Source organism: Diabrotica virgifera, chromosome 3 (genome assembly GCF_917563875.1).
Source record: "Diabrotica virgifera virgifera chromosome 3, PGI_DIABVI_V3a".
NCBI lineage: Eukaryota > Metazoa > Arthropoda > Insecta > Coleoptera > Chrysomelidae > Diabrotica > Diabrotica virgifera.
This window is the reverse complement of record NC_065445.1, coordinates 68,077,794-68,097,512: the sequence shown is the minus strand read 5'-3', so window position 1 is coordinate 68,097,512 and position 19,719 is coordinate 68,077,794. Positions and strand designations below refer to the sequence as shown.

The following is a 19,719-nucleotide window of genomic DNA, read 5'->3' as shown; positions in this document are numbered from 1 at the left end:
AGAAATCTGAACTATCCCAAAACTTTCCCACTAGGGAGCTCGTAGAGTACAAATTCATTGAATTATAAGTATTTTTACAATTATTAAAATAGACACTCCGATGAAATCTCCATACAACGAGGAGTCAGACAAAATTGCATTTTGTCGCCAACATTGTTCAATGTTTACTCGGACCAGTTATTTAAAAAGGCACTTGAGAGACAGCCATATGGAATAAAAATCAAAGGGGAACTACTTAGGGTCGATTTCTCATACCTGCGGTACCTAATCTATGGTTCAGTTGAACCAGGTTCACCGGTGATCTCCGATTTTGTTTGGAATGCATTTCTCATTGCACGTTCATGTCAGTGCTGGTTCTACAGCTTTCGAGAAATGCCAATAGATGGCAAAAGATAAAAAACTGTCGCCATTTTGAACTACCTTTTTTATGCTGTTTTTGAATAAAGTTAAATTTAAGTATTTATAGTCAAATAGTCATTTTAATAATTATAAATATATATTATAAAAACAAAAATAATGTTATCGTTTATCGTTAGGCTTAATATAATAAAATAGGATATATTTATATTATGACAGTGTTTCTTGTTAATACAACGCATGCGTAGTCCATGAAATCATCTGAACTGAGTTCTGAAATCTTTGAACGGCCGAATCCCACTGTTCAAGCATCGTTCAAGTTTAAACTGCCATCGGTTGAACGTGAATTGAGAAAGACGATTTTGACTTTAAACTGACGTTTACTAGAAGTTCAGGTTAAACTGGAGTTGAACTCGATATGAGAAATTGGCCCTTAATGTGATTAGATATGCAGACGATACAGTCAGATTCTGTCAGATAATATTGAAGGTCTCCAAATTCTGCTTGATCGTATTCACGAGGTAGGAGAGGAAATAGGCATTAAAATAAATTCAAACAAAACCAAATTTTTAGTGTTTAGTCGTGACCCACATCCCGATGCAAAGCTTCAATTAAACTGAGTTTAAGTTGAGAAAGTTCACAAAATGACATATTTGGGAACTGTGATAACAGACCAACTAAATCCAGACATAGAAATAAAACGTAGAATAGCAATGACTAAAACTACTTTTATGAAAATGAAGTCATTTCTTTGCAATAATCATCTCAGTTTAAAACTAAGACAAAGAATGGTTAAGTGCTATGTTTGGTCCGTACTTTTGTATAGTGCAGAAGTGTGGACGCTAAAAGTATCAATCATGAACAGAATTGAAGCATTGGAAATGTGTATTCAGAGCCTATTTTACTTCAAATCAGGCCCGAGGCACTACACAATTTTCGGGCCCCTAAAAAAATTCAATAGTAATAATAAAAATAATTAATTAAATATAATTAATTAATTAATAATAATATTTAATAAATTAATTAATAATAGTAATTAATTAATTAATAATAATAATAAATTAATTAATAATAATAATTAATTAAAAATAATAATAATAATAATAATAAACTACTCGCAACGGCCAGATGTGTACGAAAATTTTTGGGAGATACCCCTGCATACCAAGTCACCTAGGGCTCGATAACGCGGAAAGAGTCCCACCAGATCTCAATCCTTTTGATACCGTAGGTATCTGGGATGAGTAAATTTTCCCCTTAGAGAGAGTGTGAGCCGTATGGCTAAATCTGGATAAAAATAATAATAATAATAATAATAACCTTTTTTAATTTTTTTTAACTTTTTTTAAATGTATTAATTATTAGAAATATAGTTGCACAAAAAATTAAATTTTTTTTAACAATAAATAAAATTTATATTTAAACAGTAAAAAATTAATAGGTATATATAAGGTACCAATAATGTACTACATATTATATACATAGTACATTATTGATACATTATAGATAACAATAAAAGAAATTTAATAAACTTACATAACTAAACTATAGGCTTCACATTTTTTTCTTGGAGCAGTATTCGTTTTTCCGATTGGTAGGTTGCTAACTTGTCAATCACCCTCCACATTTTATCCGGACTTGGGACCGGCTGTGGTAACCGCAGAGCTACTCTATTCACCCCGCAATTACCCCAGGCAGTGTTAAAACGAAAGAACAACAAAGTAGAAGTAGAAGTAAATGTAGAAGATGAACTAACTGACCCAATTGAAGCTGGCAATGGGATAAGACAGGGGGATTCTTTGAGTCTTTTGAGTCCAACGGAGCCGCGGGTTACCTGAGTAACAATATAGAGAAATAAAAATATCGGAAAAGAAATGAAAGGCAGAATTTACAAAACAGTCATCAGACCATAACGACATATGCGGCAGAAATATGACCTGACACATAAAGCTCTAAACAGCGGAGATGAAAACCCTTCGAAAAATCTATGGTAAGACATTATGAGACAGAGCCAGAAGTACATATATACGACGGAGGTGCAAGCTGGAGAACGTTAGTAACTGGATAAGAAACAGAAGAGTAGAATGGAATGACCACATAAACTGAATGACAACAAATAGAGTAGTAAGGACATCCAGAGATTGTTCCTCAAAAGAAAGACGATCAGTGGGAAGACCACGAAAACAATGGAATGACAACTTACTGGAGGCACATTGAAAAAAAAAAGTCCTGTCTATACAAAAAGAACAAGAAGAACTAAAATATATACAGAAATTACCTACAACTCAAATATCAAGCAAATACTGTCTCTACAGAGAAGAACAAAAAATAAGTACTATGTATAAATACTTATTATGAAAAACAAAATAAATTTTTAAACAAAAAAGTAAATTAAAATTTTTTTCTTCTTATTTTCATTTCACTAAATTTATCAATTATTACATTTGTGTCGATTGTTTGTAATATATCATTTTCTATATTTAAAATAGCCAAAGACGACAGATTCTGTTGATTTAGGGAATTTCTTAAATACGTCTTTACTCTTTTCAGTACCGAGAAAGATCTTTCACCTGAAGCGTTGCTAATGGGTATAGTTAAATAAATTTTAAGCAACGTTTCTACATTTGTAAACGTCGATATGATGTTATTTTCTATCAAAAAGGTCATCATACTTTGCGGATTTTTTAATATATTAGACGAGCTGCAAAGTTCTTTAAAATGTGCCACTTCTTCCACTAGATCATCAACATCAATATCGTTTTCATAATATTCAGTAATAGTTTTTAAGTCTACTGTTTCACTATTGTCTGTGAACAATATGTTAAAAATATCGTTTACAGAATTATAAGCGTCTTTACGTATAGATAGTTGCGCGATTAAAGTATCACATATAGGTAAAAAACTATTTATTTTAAAATTTTCGTGTCCTTTTAAAAAAATCGTTTCGGAAACACTTGAATTTTCATCAAAAAATTGTTTTCTTTTTCGTCCTCGGGAAAGCTCATCTTTATATGAAGCGTTTATCGGCGATACTTTTTTAGCTTCATTTTCAATTTCTGAAAATTTTTCTCTTAAATTTTCTATATATTTAATTAAACTATTATAAAGTTCACACACTACAGTAACGTTATTAGTAATTTCCTGTAATGATTTACTGGTTGCATTTATTCGGTCCAAAATTTTGTTCCAAATAGTTGTCATAAGAATAAACTCTAACGTGTTCATTTTCCCCAATAAATCATTCGCTTCAACTGACGTCATCCTTTTTTGGTTTGGATCTTCGCTTAATTGGTTCAACGCGATTTTAATTTCATCAAAGTTACGCGATATAGCTTTAATAGCATCACTTCTCGCAGACCATCTAGTGTCACTAATTTTTTTAACGGATAATGATTTCTGAGAATTTGTTAAGCACGTTTGAAGAACGTACCATCTATAGGTAGATGCAGAAAAAAAATTATAAATACACTGTACGTTATCAAAATACTTCGCAGCTTCTAAACAAGTTTCTGCTGCACTATTACCTACTAAATTTAAAGAATGACTGGCGCAAGGTACATAATGGGCGCTTTTCGATTTTTCTTTAATCTTCGCCTGTACGACATTATATTTTCCTGACATGTTAGAAGCATTGTCGTAGCTTTGTCCCCGACACCAGTTAATATTAATATCAAGTTTTTTTAATTGTTCTAAGACCACACTTGACAAATTTTCTCCTGTATGGGAAAAAATTGGTAGAAAACATAAAAATTTCTCTACTGGTTTTCCAGTCGGTTGCACATATCTGATTATTAAAGTTAATTGATCTATATGTGAAATATCGGGTGTAGAGTCTATAATAAGAGAAAAGTCTTCTCACCTTAGATTCTTTTGTACCGTATGTGACTCTCCAAGTTTAAATTATTTAAATGACAAAATTACAAATTTATCAAAAAATCAAATACCTTTAGAGAACTTTGAGGCCTTAATTCAAGTTACTAAAAAACTAAATGACAATTTGCCTGTTTTTATCGAGACTTATGACCTATTAACTAAAAATGACGGCAAACTGGACTATCTTACGAAAAAAATTGACGAGATCCACAAACTAAACAACCTGCTGAATCCTGAGAAGGTTTTAAAATCTGTAAGGCAGATGGAACACGACATTTTTAATATATCGTCAGTTTTTTTTCGGCTCTTCTTCAGATGAGACTATCAAGGTTGAAATCCAAGACACAAATTCAACTGAGATTAAGTTGGGATTAGAAAGGCTCTCTTCAAATATCGGTGAAATGTCAAATCAAATGAGCAGTCTTACAAAAAAATCTATCTAATATACCAACTAAAAAAGGGATATTGAAGAAAAATACATCTTATGCCACCGCAAGTACCCAAACTGAAGAGCCCCGACATCTCGAACCAAGTCCAGAGCAAAAGCCAAAAATTACAGAAGATAAATGTCACTTTGTAGTTATTAGTAACTTGACCCCAACGTACACCCCTATACAAGTTGTGCACTATATCAAAGAGAGGCTAGGCATTAAGGAATACATTAGATGTTACACACTCCTTAAAGATGCCGACACAGCAACTGGCTCTTCGTTCAAAATAGGTATAAAATCTAGAACAGCTATTAAACTATTATTTAATAAGGAAATTTGGCCACCTGGTGTTAACATCAAATGGTCTATAGAATCATCCAATTCTGAACCAACGCTTTCATCTGAGTCACATAAGAATCCGAAGAATCTCAGAAGTCCTGTCACCTTGGAAAATCCAATTACCAATTCTCGCAAGAACAAAGATGAAGTAGAAAACACAAACATAAGTACAGACAAGCAGGCCATCGAAGTTTGTAAATCTAAGAATCCGTTCCATTCGCCTGTAAATTTCATTAAGAAGGATACTTTAGAACCTTCGATAAATCTGGATCCTTTGACCCCACCAAGAGTTAGATTAACCAATAACTCGAATAGTCGATATCTTCTAGCCAGATTAAGGGAACCGGATATCTTAAAAGCCATTAAACTTCATCTTGCTTATCTACACGACCAACCAGCTTCAGTGTTTTACGATGGATTTACCAATACAAGCGTTAAACTCTTTTTGGCTTCCGAGGGACTTCCCACTAAGACTGAAGATCTACGACGAATTCTGCTGGAATTTAACAATGCCTATGGGATTGGTCCAGATGAGGTGGAAGCTGATCTTGATGCTTACAGATCCTTTCTCACTTCTGAAAGAATTATTCACCTGCAGAAATCAAGGGAATGTCACCGAAATTACTATTCCGCTGCCTCTCCAAAACGAAATTTTTAAACATCACGACGTGTTCTGAGGGACTAGAATCCTCAAATTGTTTTAGTGATAACAACTTTAGCATGGTTCTGATTAATATTCGTTCTATAAGGTACAAAACTGATGAATTATTTTTGTTCCTAGAGGAATTAGGATTTCCCCCGGTAGTTGCGGTTACAGAGCACTGGCTTGAAGTCAACGAGCCTTTTTTTGTAGAAAAATACACCACAATTGCTAGGTATGATCGTCCAAGCTCAGCTTACGGAGGCACCCTAATTCTATCTACGAGCAATGATTTTTCTTCGGTAACAAAATATGACTTTCTGCTAAGTGAAGCCTTCTTTGAGTTTTCGTTAATTTACAATAAGAATCTTAATCTTTATATTATTTGCATTTATAGATCACCTAACTCTTCCGTGGAACTATTTTTTCAGAACCTGCTAAATTTGTTAGATGACCTGCCCCATAAAAGTAGAAAAATTTTATGCGGGGACTTTAACATTGATTATGCTGCTGCTAGTGCTACACAAATATCCTTGGTAAACATATTTGAATCGTATGGTCTAACAATGCACGTTGATTCTCCTACAAGGATTACAAAAACTTCATCTACCATAATTGATTATACTGTCTCAGATTTTTCACCCCTTGATGTCCACTCTACAATTATTAATGCTGGACTATCTGATCATGAAGCAGTTTATACGAAGTTTAATATGTTGAGCAAACCTTCCTCGAAAACCCGACGTTTAGGCAGAATTTTTTCCACCCGGAACTTTCGTAATTTCCAAAATTTATGCTTAACCTCTGAGTGGCGCTTTCCTGCTATGGACGTGGATAATAATTTCAGTACTTTTTTGGATAAGCTTGTCCGTATCTTCAATAAAGCATTTCCTTTAATTGCAATTAAGCCAAAACATCGCAAACCCTGGACTACTAAAGGTATCCGAATATCTTCCAAGAATATGCGTTCTCTTCTCTATATCAGGAAATTTACTACCAACGTTTCTATCACTGAATATATCACCAAGTACAGGGCAACCTATCTTAAACTTATAAAATCAGCTAAAAAAGACTACTACCATAACCGTTTGGGAAGCTCAAAAAGTGTTGCAAAAGAAACTTGGTCCATAATAAACGATCTTCGAAATAAAACCCTCACTGCTAAAACAATTTCCCTTCCAGACCCTGAAAATCTAAATGAATACTTTGTTAATGTGAGTAAAAATATTACATCAACTATTTTGCCACAACAAGATCCCATTGCTTATCTCCCTAATTCAAGAAAGGTCTCGAATTCATTCTTTATAAAACCAGTCGATAAATCTGAACTGATCCAAACAATCAATAGTATCAAAAGCAAATCCTCCTGTAGTACTGATGGTCTATCGATAAAAATTTTTTCTAATCTCCCAGAAAATGTGTTAGAAGTCCTCATCTCATTAATTAATGATTCCTTTGAGAAAGGTAAATTTCCAGAGTGCCTGAAGACAGCCATCATTATTCCTCTTCATAAGGGTGGTGAAATATCTAATACCTGCAATTATAGACCTATTGCACTACTACCGGTACTCTCCAAAATTATTGAGAGACTCATAAAAGCCCGACTTATGTCCTTTCTAGTTGAAAACAACATTTTATCACAAAATCAGTTCGGCTTTTTAAATAATAAATGCACCACTGATGCCATCTTTTCTGTACTACATGAGGTTTATCAAGCACTGAACAATAATCTTCACACTGCCACCGTTTTTTGTGACTACGCCAAAGCTTTTGATTGTGTAAATCATAACATTTTGATAAGAAAACTAAATTTCTACGGAATTCGAGGTATTTCTTTAGATTGGTTCCAATCTTACTTGGATGATAGGAAACAACTGGTTAGAGCAAATGATACAGACTCTAGTCTCAAAAACATTGTATGTGGGGTACCTCAAGGTTCAGTATTGGGTCCTCTACTTTTCCTTATCTTTATTAATGACATCACTAGTTTAAAAATCGATGGAAAAATCTTTCTTTTTGCTGATGATACCAGTATCACTTGGAGCAACTCAAATATTGCAACTCTTCATGCTACTATAACTTCTGATCTACTTACAATAAAAACCTGGTCTGACTCTAATTTACTCTCGTTTAACGTAGATAAAACAGTAGCATTGTCTTATAAAGGAGTCCTTCAACCCTTACCTCTTAATAACAGCCAGATCAGTACCGTTGATTCTGTGAAATTTCTTGGTATTTTTTTAGACAGCAACCTTAAATGGTCCCACCATATCGATTTGTTAAGGAAGAAACTATCCTCAGCTTGCTATGCTATAAGATCTGTTTCGAATGAACTCAATTTAGCATCTTCCAAAATAACATATTTTTCTTTGTTCGAGTCACATCTTCGTTATGGTCTTCCTTTTTGGGGTTCTGGTACAGCTGCCCAATTCGATGTTATTTTCAAATTACAAAAAAGAGCAATTAGATATCTGTTTGGCCTCAGAAGAACAACACATTGCAGAAGTTACTTCAAAGATCACAGAATTTTAACCCTTCCATCTTTGTATATTTTAGAAACTGTTTGCTTAATTCGTAAACATCTACATGTCTTTCCACCAAGACCTAATCATGACTACTTCACGAGAAATTCTACGTTTGACGTCTATATGCCGACCCCGTCCTCTGAGTTAGTAAAGAAATCTATATTATATTCCGCAAAAAAACTTTACAATCATCTCCCTCTACAACTTAAATCTGCAGCATCTTTCCCCAAATTCCGTAAACTGACAAAAGCCTACCTATCTGAAAGACCATATTATTCAGTAGAAGATTTTCTTAATCAATAACTAAGAAATTATAGTACCCTTTGCACAAGTAGTATTTTTATTATCATTTTTTTTTGTGTATATTTGGGTGTCATATGCAGCAGCTTAACTTTTAAACTTATTAATTACTAGGTAGACTATGCATTTGCAATTTACTTAAATTTTGCAATTGACTACTTCTGTTTAACTTCATTATTATTGTTATTATTGTAAATATATTGACGATTTATGTAATTTTAGTAAATTGGATTGTTATTGTTTTGTTGTCTTGACTTTTTATAAGCTTTGTCGATAAAATTGTACAATTTTTCATGACAATAAAGCATATTTCTATTCTATTCTATTCTAAGTATTTTGCCACTTTTACTTCTTCTATTATTACATTTTGAACTTGTTTCCCCAGCAGAGCAATAAATTCGTTACATATAGATGATGAGAGGTAGTTGACGTTTCCACTGCCAACATCATTATATTTTTGTAAGTGACTAGCTAAAAATGGGTCAAATTCGCTTAAATACTCCAAGCAACTTAAAAAATTTCCATTTCCTTTTGTAAATAATTTAGTTGTTGAACCATAAAAGGATAGACCGTTCTTGGACAAAAATTTAATGGTTGCTACTATTCGCTGAAGAACATTTCTCCAATGTTCCTTTTCTTCTAAATAATTTCTTTCCATTAATGTTATAATTTGTCCTGTTATACTACTTCTCTTGACTAACGTACCAATTGAGGAAATATGCTCAGCAGATCGCTCATGTTGAATAACTGTCCTACTGATATTTTTCCAGTCGTTATACCCATCGGAAGTTAGAAGAACAATTTTCGTAGAAAACAGTTTACAAACGTAACAATAAACACGGCTACACTTATGTAGGACTGTATACTAACCACTCGCGAAGAATTTTTTCCCCATTAGCTTTCGTTTCATAAAAAATCGCACTTTGCAAATGTCTAGTTTTATTATTATCTAATTGTGTAACACACTCACCAATTTTATCAATATTTTGATTCGGTTGATTATTTATAAAATATTCTTGAAATTCGAGATTCAAATGTCTTGGCCAATCGCCTATATCGCTAGGAAAAGAGATACTTACATTGTTCTTTTCTATAGCAGATGATGGAGATGTACTTGTGCCAGGTGAAGTCGCTTGAAAATCAACAGTGGAGTTATCATTTTCTTTGATTGCAACTCGCCCTTCATCACATAATTTATTTTTACTATCACTTTCATTAGTCACCATAAATTGATCAGCAACAAGATGGAATGACGAACTTCCTTTTTGCGCACTGTTGTGGGATGTAAAATATGATAATATCGCATCTTTTTGTGCATGCCGTTCTTGTTCCCTTAATTTTTGTTTTTTTCGTTTTTCACTTCCACTTAAATGTTTGTAACTCATGATACTAACCAAACGATGACTGAGTAAAGGAAAAAAGTTTAAATGATTATCTAAATCTAAATGAAAATCTAAATGATTAATGGATAGATTAATTGAACAAACTTAAAAATCACAGGACTGAAAAATAACACCAGCAAGCAATTGCAGAAAACGGCATCAAAATCTAACTAACTATTCAAAATTTAAAAGTACATTTTGAATCAATATTATGACAAAACGTGACAAAACCTATTATTAATCTTACCTCTTGTTAGTCGTGTTAATCCTTCGGACTGGTGTTTAACAAATTTGCTTATTTTATTGATGCCGATATTGCCGACAAAGTAAACTTACCTCCTTGCAGTTTTATGATAAGAACGGCGTTCGTAGAACGGAACGGTTTATGGTTTGTGAATACAACTCTTATTGTTCATTTCATGTATATTATTTCCTATTCGTAAAATGAAATACCTAATTTTGAAAATTTATTTTGTTTTTGCAATAAAAAATTTCTCTTTTGTTTTTGCCATAAAAATTTTGTTTTGATGATCTTTTCGGGCCCCATTAGAATGCGGGCCCGAGGCAGGGGCCTCAAGGGCCTAGTGGTAAAATAGGCCCTGTGTGTATTCATAGACGGATGCTGAAGATACCTTGGACAGCAAGAAAAACTAATGAAGAAGTACTAATGAGGGTCAACAAAGATAGAGAACTGCTAAAGACTGTTAAACATCGAAAAATGTCTTATCTGGGACATATAGTGAGGGGAAGCCGATATAAAATATTACAACTGATCCTTAAAGGCAAACTAGAGGGCCATAGAGGTGTAGGAAGAAAACAAGTTTCTTGGTTAAAAACACTAAAGAAGATGGGACACGGGAGTAAAGTCTATGAAATCGCATTATAATTACCGGATCATTACCGGATCTCCTTTAACTTATGAAGACTTTTCAACTGTGCTCACTCAGGTGGAAAGGATACTAAATTCACGCCATTTAAGTCCTATGTGGGGTGTAGGGTTGTGTTATATAGGTAGTACCTTTCATCGGAACGACCACATCGAGCGTCATAGACGGGAGAAGGTTCTTGATAACTGGTCCTCATGAGACACGAACTCTCACTTATAGCTCCACGTGCCACACCCTGGGCAATTGCATTGGCCTGCAGGCTAAACTAAGCGAGGGTAGCCAGACAGGGTGAAAATAATAACGTCTGTACGCATAATGGGCGTTTGCAAACGGCGTCTGTTCCATAGTGGGCGGCTGAAAACTAAGCCTGGAAGTGGCATGAAGGAAGGCAATGGGAGACCACTTTCATTATTTTTCCCCAGACCATCACATGAATACATTCAACTCAAAATTATCCAGAGGTATAAATAGTGCCCCAATCGGACTTCGGGAAAGAGCGGTCTTGAATGTTTCAAAGGTATGAGCAAACCTAAGAGAGACATTAACGATAGGCACCTGGAATACACGCAGCTTATTTGAAGGCTGGAAGCTCGCTAACCTAACTCAAGAAATGTGCAGAATCGATCTAGATATCCTGGGATCTCAGAAACCTGGTAGCCTAGATCCGGTAAATGCACTACAGAAAGCGGAACATTCTTTTACTCAGGCAATGGTGACCGCGATCATAAAAAAGGCGTCGGGATTATGATAAGTAAAAAATTGATGAGAGCTGTCACAGAGTTTGTACCATATTCCGACCGCACAGCCTTAGTAAAACTTGATGCGAAGTCAAATAATCTTAACATCATACAGGTTTATGCACCAACTGCAGATACAGCAGATGAAGAGGTGGAAAACTTTTACAGTGAAATCAAAGAATTGCTTAAATTGACAAAGAAACATGAGGTCAACATAATTATGGGAGATTTTATATCCAAAATAGGGAAGGGCAGCTTTGAAGACTTAGTTGGATCTTACGGTCTTGGAACAAGGAACGGACGGGGCGACTGACTTATACAATTTTTTCAGGAAGAAAACATGAGAGTTACCAACACATGGTTCCAACTCCACCCCCTTCGCCTTTATACTTGGAAATCTCCAGCCGATAGAGCTCACAACATAATAAGAAATCAGATAGACTTCATTCTGTTTAACGGTAGATTCAGCACAACTGCCAAAAGAGCGTGTACATATCCTGGAGCAGATGTGCCTTCTGACTACGTACTATTAGTGACTGTCATAAAGGTCGCTCTTTCATGCAAGAACAATCCTGAAACTCAACAATAGATAGCATTGGATAAACTGAAAGACCCAATGATACAAGCAGAAATAAGCAATGAAATAAATACACAAATTCAAATATTGAAGACAAACATTGCCGAAGATCTAACACCAACATGGAATACGATTACAAGTGCTGTAACAGACATAATGAAAAACAACTTATGGTAGGTACAAACCAAAGAACAAAAAGCAAAAATGGATGACTGAAGAAATACTATTACTAATGGATGAACGACGACGACACAAGAATGACCAAGATGACAGTAATATGTATAAAAACATTAACAGGCAAATACAAGCACAGATAAGAATAGCAAAAAATGAATGGCTTAAGCAACAATGTATCGATCTAGAACATTTACAACGACAGCGTGACGACCGCAATTTACATAAAAAGCTTAAGTAGACTGCTGGAATATACAGAAAACAAAGACCAAGTACCATAGTTAATCAGGATCACCAGATAGTCCTGGATGAAAAGGAGAAAATTGATATATGTGAAAACTAATCCAGTAGCTCTTCTATGACGTAAGACCCATGAGTGAAGTTTATACAGACGACCAGCTGACTGGCCCTTCAATCACTAAAGAGGAGACAGTAAAGGCAATATTAAATTCAAAAAAAACAATAAGGCATCTGGACCAGATGAAATTCCTTCAGAAATACTCAAACTACTGGATGAAAGGGGAATATCTTAAATCATTAGCTCATCATCAATGGGGAACAGATGAAGATATATGTTGCTGAGAATTTACCGATCTTTAGTTCGTTCAAAAATAGACTATGGAAGTATATTATACATGTCAGCTCCCAATTCACAACTAAATTGCCTCAATATCATTCAAAATCAGTGGCGGCTCGTATAACTTTAGGAAGGTAGTGCCAGAATCCGGGCAGCTGCCTAAATTTTTTGTGGCGGTTTTACGATATGGTCAAAATGGATATAAAATATAAATAGAGTATCACGATAAGCTGAATTGAATTGGGTTTTTATATTTAACTTACCAAGCATTGAAAAGCTAAAAACTTTATTCATGTGCACTTTAGATTTTTCATGGGATTTCAATTTCTCCCATATATGTACAAGATGATCGGTGCCTTTGTTTGACCAAGTCTCGTCACCTCCAAACAAAACGCATACAAAACAGAAGAGTTTATTAGTTTGTTCGCAACCACACAACCAGCTATTTTTATCATAAATAATTTTATTAAACTTACGACAGCGAAGTTTTTGTCCACTTCCACTTTGTTTTTCAATTTTTAAATCGGGTAAAGGCCGACCGAGTTCTTTAATTTGTAGTTTTTTTTTCTAACGAAAAACCACCAAAAGAGTTTTTTAATATACTAATTTGATTCATTGTCAATAAATAAATTAAACGTAGAAAATAATCAAAATATTATTTTTATACCTACGACACCCACGATCACAACGCACTAACTAATAATTACAAATTAAAAAATATAGTAGAGTATAAACACAAATATACAATACAGTAGTAGACAATAAACACAATAGCGTCAAGCGAACGCGTAAAGAAACTAGAAATATGTAGATCTAAAACATTGTATCTTAAGATCCACTAACTTCCTTTTCGAGATTTCGAGCCTGGCACGGAGACTCCAATTTAAACGTATGTTAAAAGTGCAATACCGCTCTCTCTCTGTCACTTACACAGGATGCTCATACAATCTTTCTCTTTTCTCACGAGCCACTATGCCGTTCGGCACTGGGATTTTTATGATTTTCATCCTTTATCCGGTCAGCTGTGGGTGGCCAGAGTCGGTAGATTTGCATTGCGCTACACAGTTGCCAGATTTGATATAATTTATAAAAATAAAGAGAAATATTCACAAAAAAAATAAAAAGGCATTAAACTGTTTTTAAGATAAAAAATATGTTTCTGCATAGTTAGCAAGGTAGTGCCATGCCTCTATGGCACTACCTCACGGGCCGCCACTGTTCAAAATACCGCTCTTCGAATATGTCTTGGTGCGTTTAGATCCAGTCCCACTTAAAGTATTCAAGTCGAAGCTAACGAACCACCTACCAATATTCGTCGTCAGCGACTTCTTTTGTCATACTTTGTCAAAGCATCAGCTAATCCAAATAATCCAGTCAACAGGTTAATCAACTCTACCAAGCCAATAACACTAAACAAACCCAGAACAGTAAAACCAGCTTCTCAAATTCTTAAAGAACTAATAGGTAATATAGATTTACAAACTACTACTTCAATCTCATACTCTAACACTCTACCATGGACAATAAGATTGCCCAATATAAACACCAGTCTATCAACATATTATAACAAAAAAGAAACTCATAGTTCCGTCCTAAAGTCATCCTTCCTCTAACTCATCCACACCAAACAGTATGACTCAATCATCTACACAGATGCTTCTAAAGTCGAAGATTAAGTTGGTTCGTCTATGACTACCACTAACGAAGTTATAGCTACCTACCGTTTTCCATATTACTGTAGCATCTACACAGCCGAACTATATGCTGTCATGAAAGCACTTAGTTGTCCAACCAACAGAAGCAAAAACCTTGCAATCTGCACCGACTCGCTATCCTCCATAAAGCATTGTTTCCACCGGAGGAACAAATAGCAACATGTAGCAACATTTTTGTTGCCTGTGTTTCTTCTTGTTTGTAAATTTAGGAACTTATTAGCAACAAATGTAAACTTTTTATTTCCACTGACAGAACTTTTTGTTTCCGGTCGTTTCTGATAACTGAGAGAGAGCAACTTAGTGTTTCCACCGCGGTTGGTAAACATGGATCAAGATGATGAAATAGCTGCAGCAGCGGCGGCCTATATAGTGTTGTCGGCAAAAAAGAAAAAAAGAAAGCACAAATGTTGGGTGAAACCAAGTCTCTGTGATAGAAGTGAATATGGTGGCATGCATCTACTCAATGTATTAAAAAAAGACGATGTATACATAGGAAATAATAAAAATAATGGTAGTGTCAAAAATTTTTTACGAATGTCCAGCACCGATTTTGAATGGTTATTATGTCAAATTGCCCACAAAATACAGAAAGAAGATATAAATTATAGACAAGCCATTTCACCAATGGAACGACTACTGCTCACACTGCGATTCCTTGCAACAGGCGATTCTTACCATTCCTTGATGTACTTGTTCAAAATTTCGGTATCATCAATTAGTAGAATTATACCAGAAGTATGTAAAGTAATCGCTGAAGTTCTGAAGGATAAACTTAAGGTAAGTAGATACCTCGGTAGATATACAGCTTTTCAATCAAATGACATAATGTAAGTAGTAGACATTTACTAGACATTTACATTAATTAGTAGTAGACATTTTATTAAATTTTAATAAAAACCAATTTTTTGAAGTGTGAGAAAAAAATTAACAAGATATTCTATTTAAATTCTAAATAAAAAATTTAAAAAATCTAATTAAAAAATTAAAGAGATATTCTTTTTAACAAATAATATTTTATCAGTAATTTACATCAAGTCCTGCATCTGACATGGCCAGACGTATCGCATCAGATATAGATGATTCTTGAAGATTTCTACAAGGCTGCTTTTCTTTTGAGAGTGTCGAATTGTTTGTCTCTGTTTGGGGAAGATAGTTAGTTTCATAACAAGAGCTATTTGAGGATGGCATAGGTGTGTGTGTTGTTGAGGCTGGTGATGTTACAGAATCATTGGTACTGGATGAGTAATAGTTCTGGTTATCTGAATAATATCTTGCTGTGTTGTTATTGGCCGAAGGTGTATGCCAACTTTGATAACATGGAAATGGCCGATCGTATTTACCCATAGATGCGTCATACAAAATATTAGAGATCAAATGCTCTACCGTGTTTTTAGCGTTTTCATTTTGAAGATTTTCGATTTTACAGGCAACTAGTTCGCCGAAAATTTGGAACCGATTACGTGGCTTTTTATTTTGTAGCTGCTTCAGCAATACATATGCCTCTTCCTGTCGTTCGTCAGTTTTCACATCAGCTTGTCTTTTCTTCATTGTTTTTGGACTTTTAAAGAGCCTAGGTCCCTGTTTACTTTTTGTAGTGCTGCTTGTGGAAGGCGTTGGAGATCTGGTTCCGTTTTCATTAGGCTTTGTAGGTGTTTCAGTAATAGCAGCAACAGTTTTGTTCAGAGTGTCGACGTCATTGTTCGCCTCTCCAACAATAAAAGAAGAATCAGTTACTGCATCTGCCTCGTCTGCTATATTGGAATCTTGCGATTCAACTTCCCCGCTGTCCGTTGCACTGCTGTCTGACCCATCATCTTCACCCTGAAAATTAAAAATATATTTTTACTTCTTACTCTTTTAATATGAAATACAAATTATATTTAAAGCGAGAGAAGTTTTGATTAAACAAATTTACCGGTTTTTTATTTTTCAGATGCCTCAGAGTAGACAGGAGTGGCTTATTACGGGACATCAATTCGCTAATCTTTGGAATTTTCCTAAATGTGCCGGGGTTATGGATGGCAAACACATTATGATACAAGCACCAAAACATAGTGGCAGTGAATTTTATAATTATAAGTCCTTCTTCAGTGTGGTGTTATTTATTGTGGCCAACGCAAATTATGAGGTGATGTATCTTAATGTGGGCAGCCAAGGTCGTATATCCGACGGTGGAGTGTTTGACAGTACTCATTTCAAAAAAATGTTATATCAAAACACGCTCAATTTGCCTGAATTAGAACCATTGCCAGGAAGAACAAAAGCTGTTCCGTTTGTTTTTCTAGGAGATGACGCTTTTCCCCTATCACCAAACTTATTGAAACCTTACCCTGGCACTCAAGAGAAAGGTTCCTCAAAACGAATTTTTAATTACCGCTTGTCACGCGCTAGGCGTATTTCTGAGAACGTTTTTGGAATCATGTCTGCTAGGTTCAGGGTATTAAGAAAACCCATGCTACTTGAACCCGACAGAGTGGAATTAGTTGTTGCTGCATGTGTATATCTCCATAATTTTCTGAGAAGCAGTTTACATTCCCGAAAGTCATACTCACCTCCTGGCACCTTTGATTCAGAAGACAAAGATACGGGCGAAAGGATCCCAGGTTCTTGGAGAAACGAAATAAACAACAATATGTTTGCATCACTGCAAAAACAAGCACGTAATTCAACGTTGGAAGCTAAACAAGTTCGAGATGAATTTGCTCAATATTTTATGTCACCCGAAGGAATGGTTCCATGGCAAAATAATTTTTAACTTTGTATAAAAATTACAAATAAAACAAAAAAAATACGTACCTCACTTGTAGTTATTCCTTTTTCAGTACATTTTCTAACTTTGTTCCTGCCCGCAAGAAACAACAAGACTTCATAAGCAAACCACTTTGAAATAAATACGGCGCCGGCTCCCGACTTTTTTAACGTACGATATTTTTTTCTTTCTCTATAGAATTGTGCAATAACATTTTTCATTTTTCTTTTCACTTCTTCTATATTTGAGCCTGTTTTTTCTGCCAATGTTGTCCAAGCATCGTGTTTCGCATTTCTACATTTATACTGGGCGTGCTTTGTATTCCATAAACACTCACAAAGCTTATAGTTTTCGATTAATTCGAGTACTAACTCATTTGTCCACATGAACGGCATTTTTCTATTTTTTCACACGTCCGACCGACTATAAATTATTCCACGTTCGCCGTCGAGTTGCACTAGACAAAAACAAGTCACTACAAGTTGCTGTATCTGTTTCCACTCAGACAACAATATGTTTATGTTGCCTGTTGTTGCCGTATTTCTTTTGAAGTTTACCGCTAAAACTGGAAACCACCAACAATCGCAAACATGCAACATTTGTTGTCGAAACAAGAAGAAACACTTAGGAACTTTGAGGAACTTTGCGAAACATTTTAAGCAACAAGCAACAGAAACACAAAAGTTCCTTCATGTTCCTCTGGTGGAAACTATACTTAATATCCATCAAGAACATTTACTCCCAAAACCCACTAATTCCAAATATCCACAACGTATGCCACCAATTAACAGATAAGATCGTATTGGTTAGCATTATTTGGACTCCATCGCACGTGGGTATTACAGGAAAGGAAAACGCCGATAAAGTGGCTAAAGAGGCATCCCGTTCTGAGATTACAATGGAGTGTATAAAACTTGGTGTAGATTTACAACATACCTACAGTAAATCAAATGTGCTTGAGAGTCTGGCAAAACCTCTGGAATAGAACAATAACTCAAAACTCCATAATATTCAACCAGAATACCTTCCAGCAAAAATACCAGCATTTTGTAGAAGCAGGGCCGGATTTACCACTAGGCCGACAAGGCATTGGCCTAGAGCGCCAAATTTGTTAGAGCGCGGAACGGGCGAATTTTGTTCGCATTGCCTAGCTCCGAGTACACGCTGGCACAGTTTACCACGCATTAAAAGTTTAAAAAATATAAGAGCGATGATTTAACATACCACTTTTAAACATAATCGTGAGAAAATATTATTTATTAATTCTGTTACTTCTTTACGTTGTACCTGTAGACCGTGTCACAGCGCAAGTAAAAAGAATCCCGTTCACTTTTAGACAAGGCGAAAACGGCGGGTCCGTTGGAAGAAATTCCCATGAGATTTTTTTGCATAATCGCATTCGTGAGACACCCCAGAATAAGGTTCAAGAAGTCGCCCACGCGAAAAGTGGTCCAATTTTTTTTAACAATTATTTTTTAATCAAATTGCAAAAAATCAATATTTTCGTGGACAGATTTTTTTAAAGATTTTTCGGACCATTCTGGACAGAAAAGGACTCTTGTAATTTTTCTCTAAAGTTGATTGCGTTCGAGTTATAAGCAATTTAAAATTTGAAAAACGCGAAAATGGCCATTTTTAAGACCTAATAACTGGGTTAAAGATTATTATTATGAAAGGCAGAAAGTGACCAAATCAAATTTAAAGCCCCTTCATTATCCTGAAGAAATTTGTGTCATTAATTTATTACTAAGCTGTTATTTTTATTTATTAATAATGAGCGGTAAGATCGTATTGACGCGGCTGTAAATGTTAGTGCGAGTGAGATGCGCCATTGGACTGCCTGAATGGCATCTCTTTCGCACTTATCATGGACGGCCGCCTAATACGCGCATGGCGCTCATTATTTTTACTTAAAAATAACAGCTTAGTAATCAAATAATGACAAATTATAAGAGACCTTTTTTATCCAGAATAGTCCAAAAAATCTAAAAAAAATTTGTCCGGGCCAAAAATATTAATTTTTGCAATTTAATTAAAAAAAAATTGTTAAAAAAAATTTGGGCCACTTGTCGCGTGGGCGGCTTCTTGAATCTTATTCTGGAATGTCTCACGAATGGGATTATGCAAAAAAATCTCATGGGAGTATTTTCTCCAAAGAACCCGCCGTTTTCGCCTTGTCTATTTGATATTTTTCGCCTATTATCTGTCTCATTTAGTCATCGCCCCGCCAACCACTCCTCCAACCCCTCATTCTCATCCCCGTTCATCGACATGACACAAGTAACTGCAGCTCAGGAAATCTGAGGTGGGATTACGAACACTCGATACGAATCGTATCCGCCATGTTTTACCATAGCGTCTTATGGTAAAACATGGTGAATACGATTCGTATCGATTGTTCGTAATCCCTATGCTGTTTGTTTAAAATTGATCGGGTAGTCAGGTAGTCTTGGTAA

The 19,719-nt window shown here is 35.1% G+C and overlaps 2 protein-coding genes across 2 annotated transcripts; both read right to left on the bottom strand.

Annotated features, from left to right (window-relative positions):
• Nucleotides 1–9,313: 9,313 nt before the first annotated feature.
• On the bottom strand, nucleotides 9,314–9,850 carry LOC126882503 (uncharacterized). Its single transcript, XM_050647469.1, has one exon. The coding sequence runs from the start codon at nucleotides 9,848–9,850 to the stop codon at nucleotides 9,314–9,316; it is 537 nt and encodes a 178-aa protein (XP_050503426.1).
• A 5,681-nt stretch (nucleotides 9,851–15,531) lies between these two features.
• LOC126882502 (uncharacterized) lies at nucleotides 15,532–17,874 on the bottom strand. Its single transcript, XM_050647468.1, has 2 exons — nucleotides 17,311–17,874; nucleotides 15,532–16,335 (listed from the first exon to the last, which is right to left on the bottom strand). The coding sequence occupies exons 1-2, from the start codon at nucleotides 17,656–17,658 to the stop codon at nucleotides 15,532–15,534; spliced, it is 1,152 nt and encodes a 383-aa protein (XP_050503425.1). The 5' UTR covers nucleotides 17,659–17,874.
• Between the last annotated feature and the right edge of the window lie 1,845 nt (nucleotides 17,875–19,719).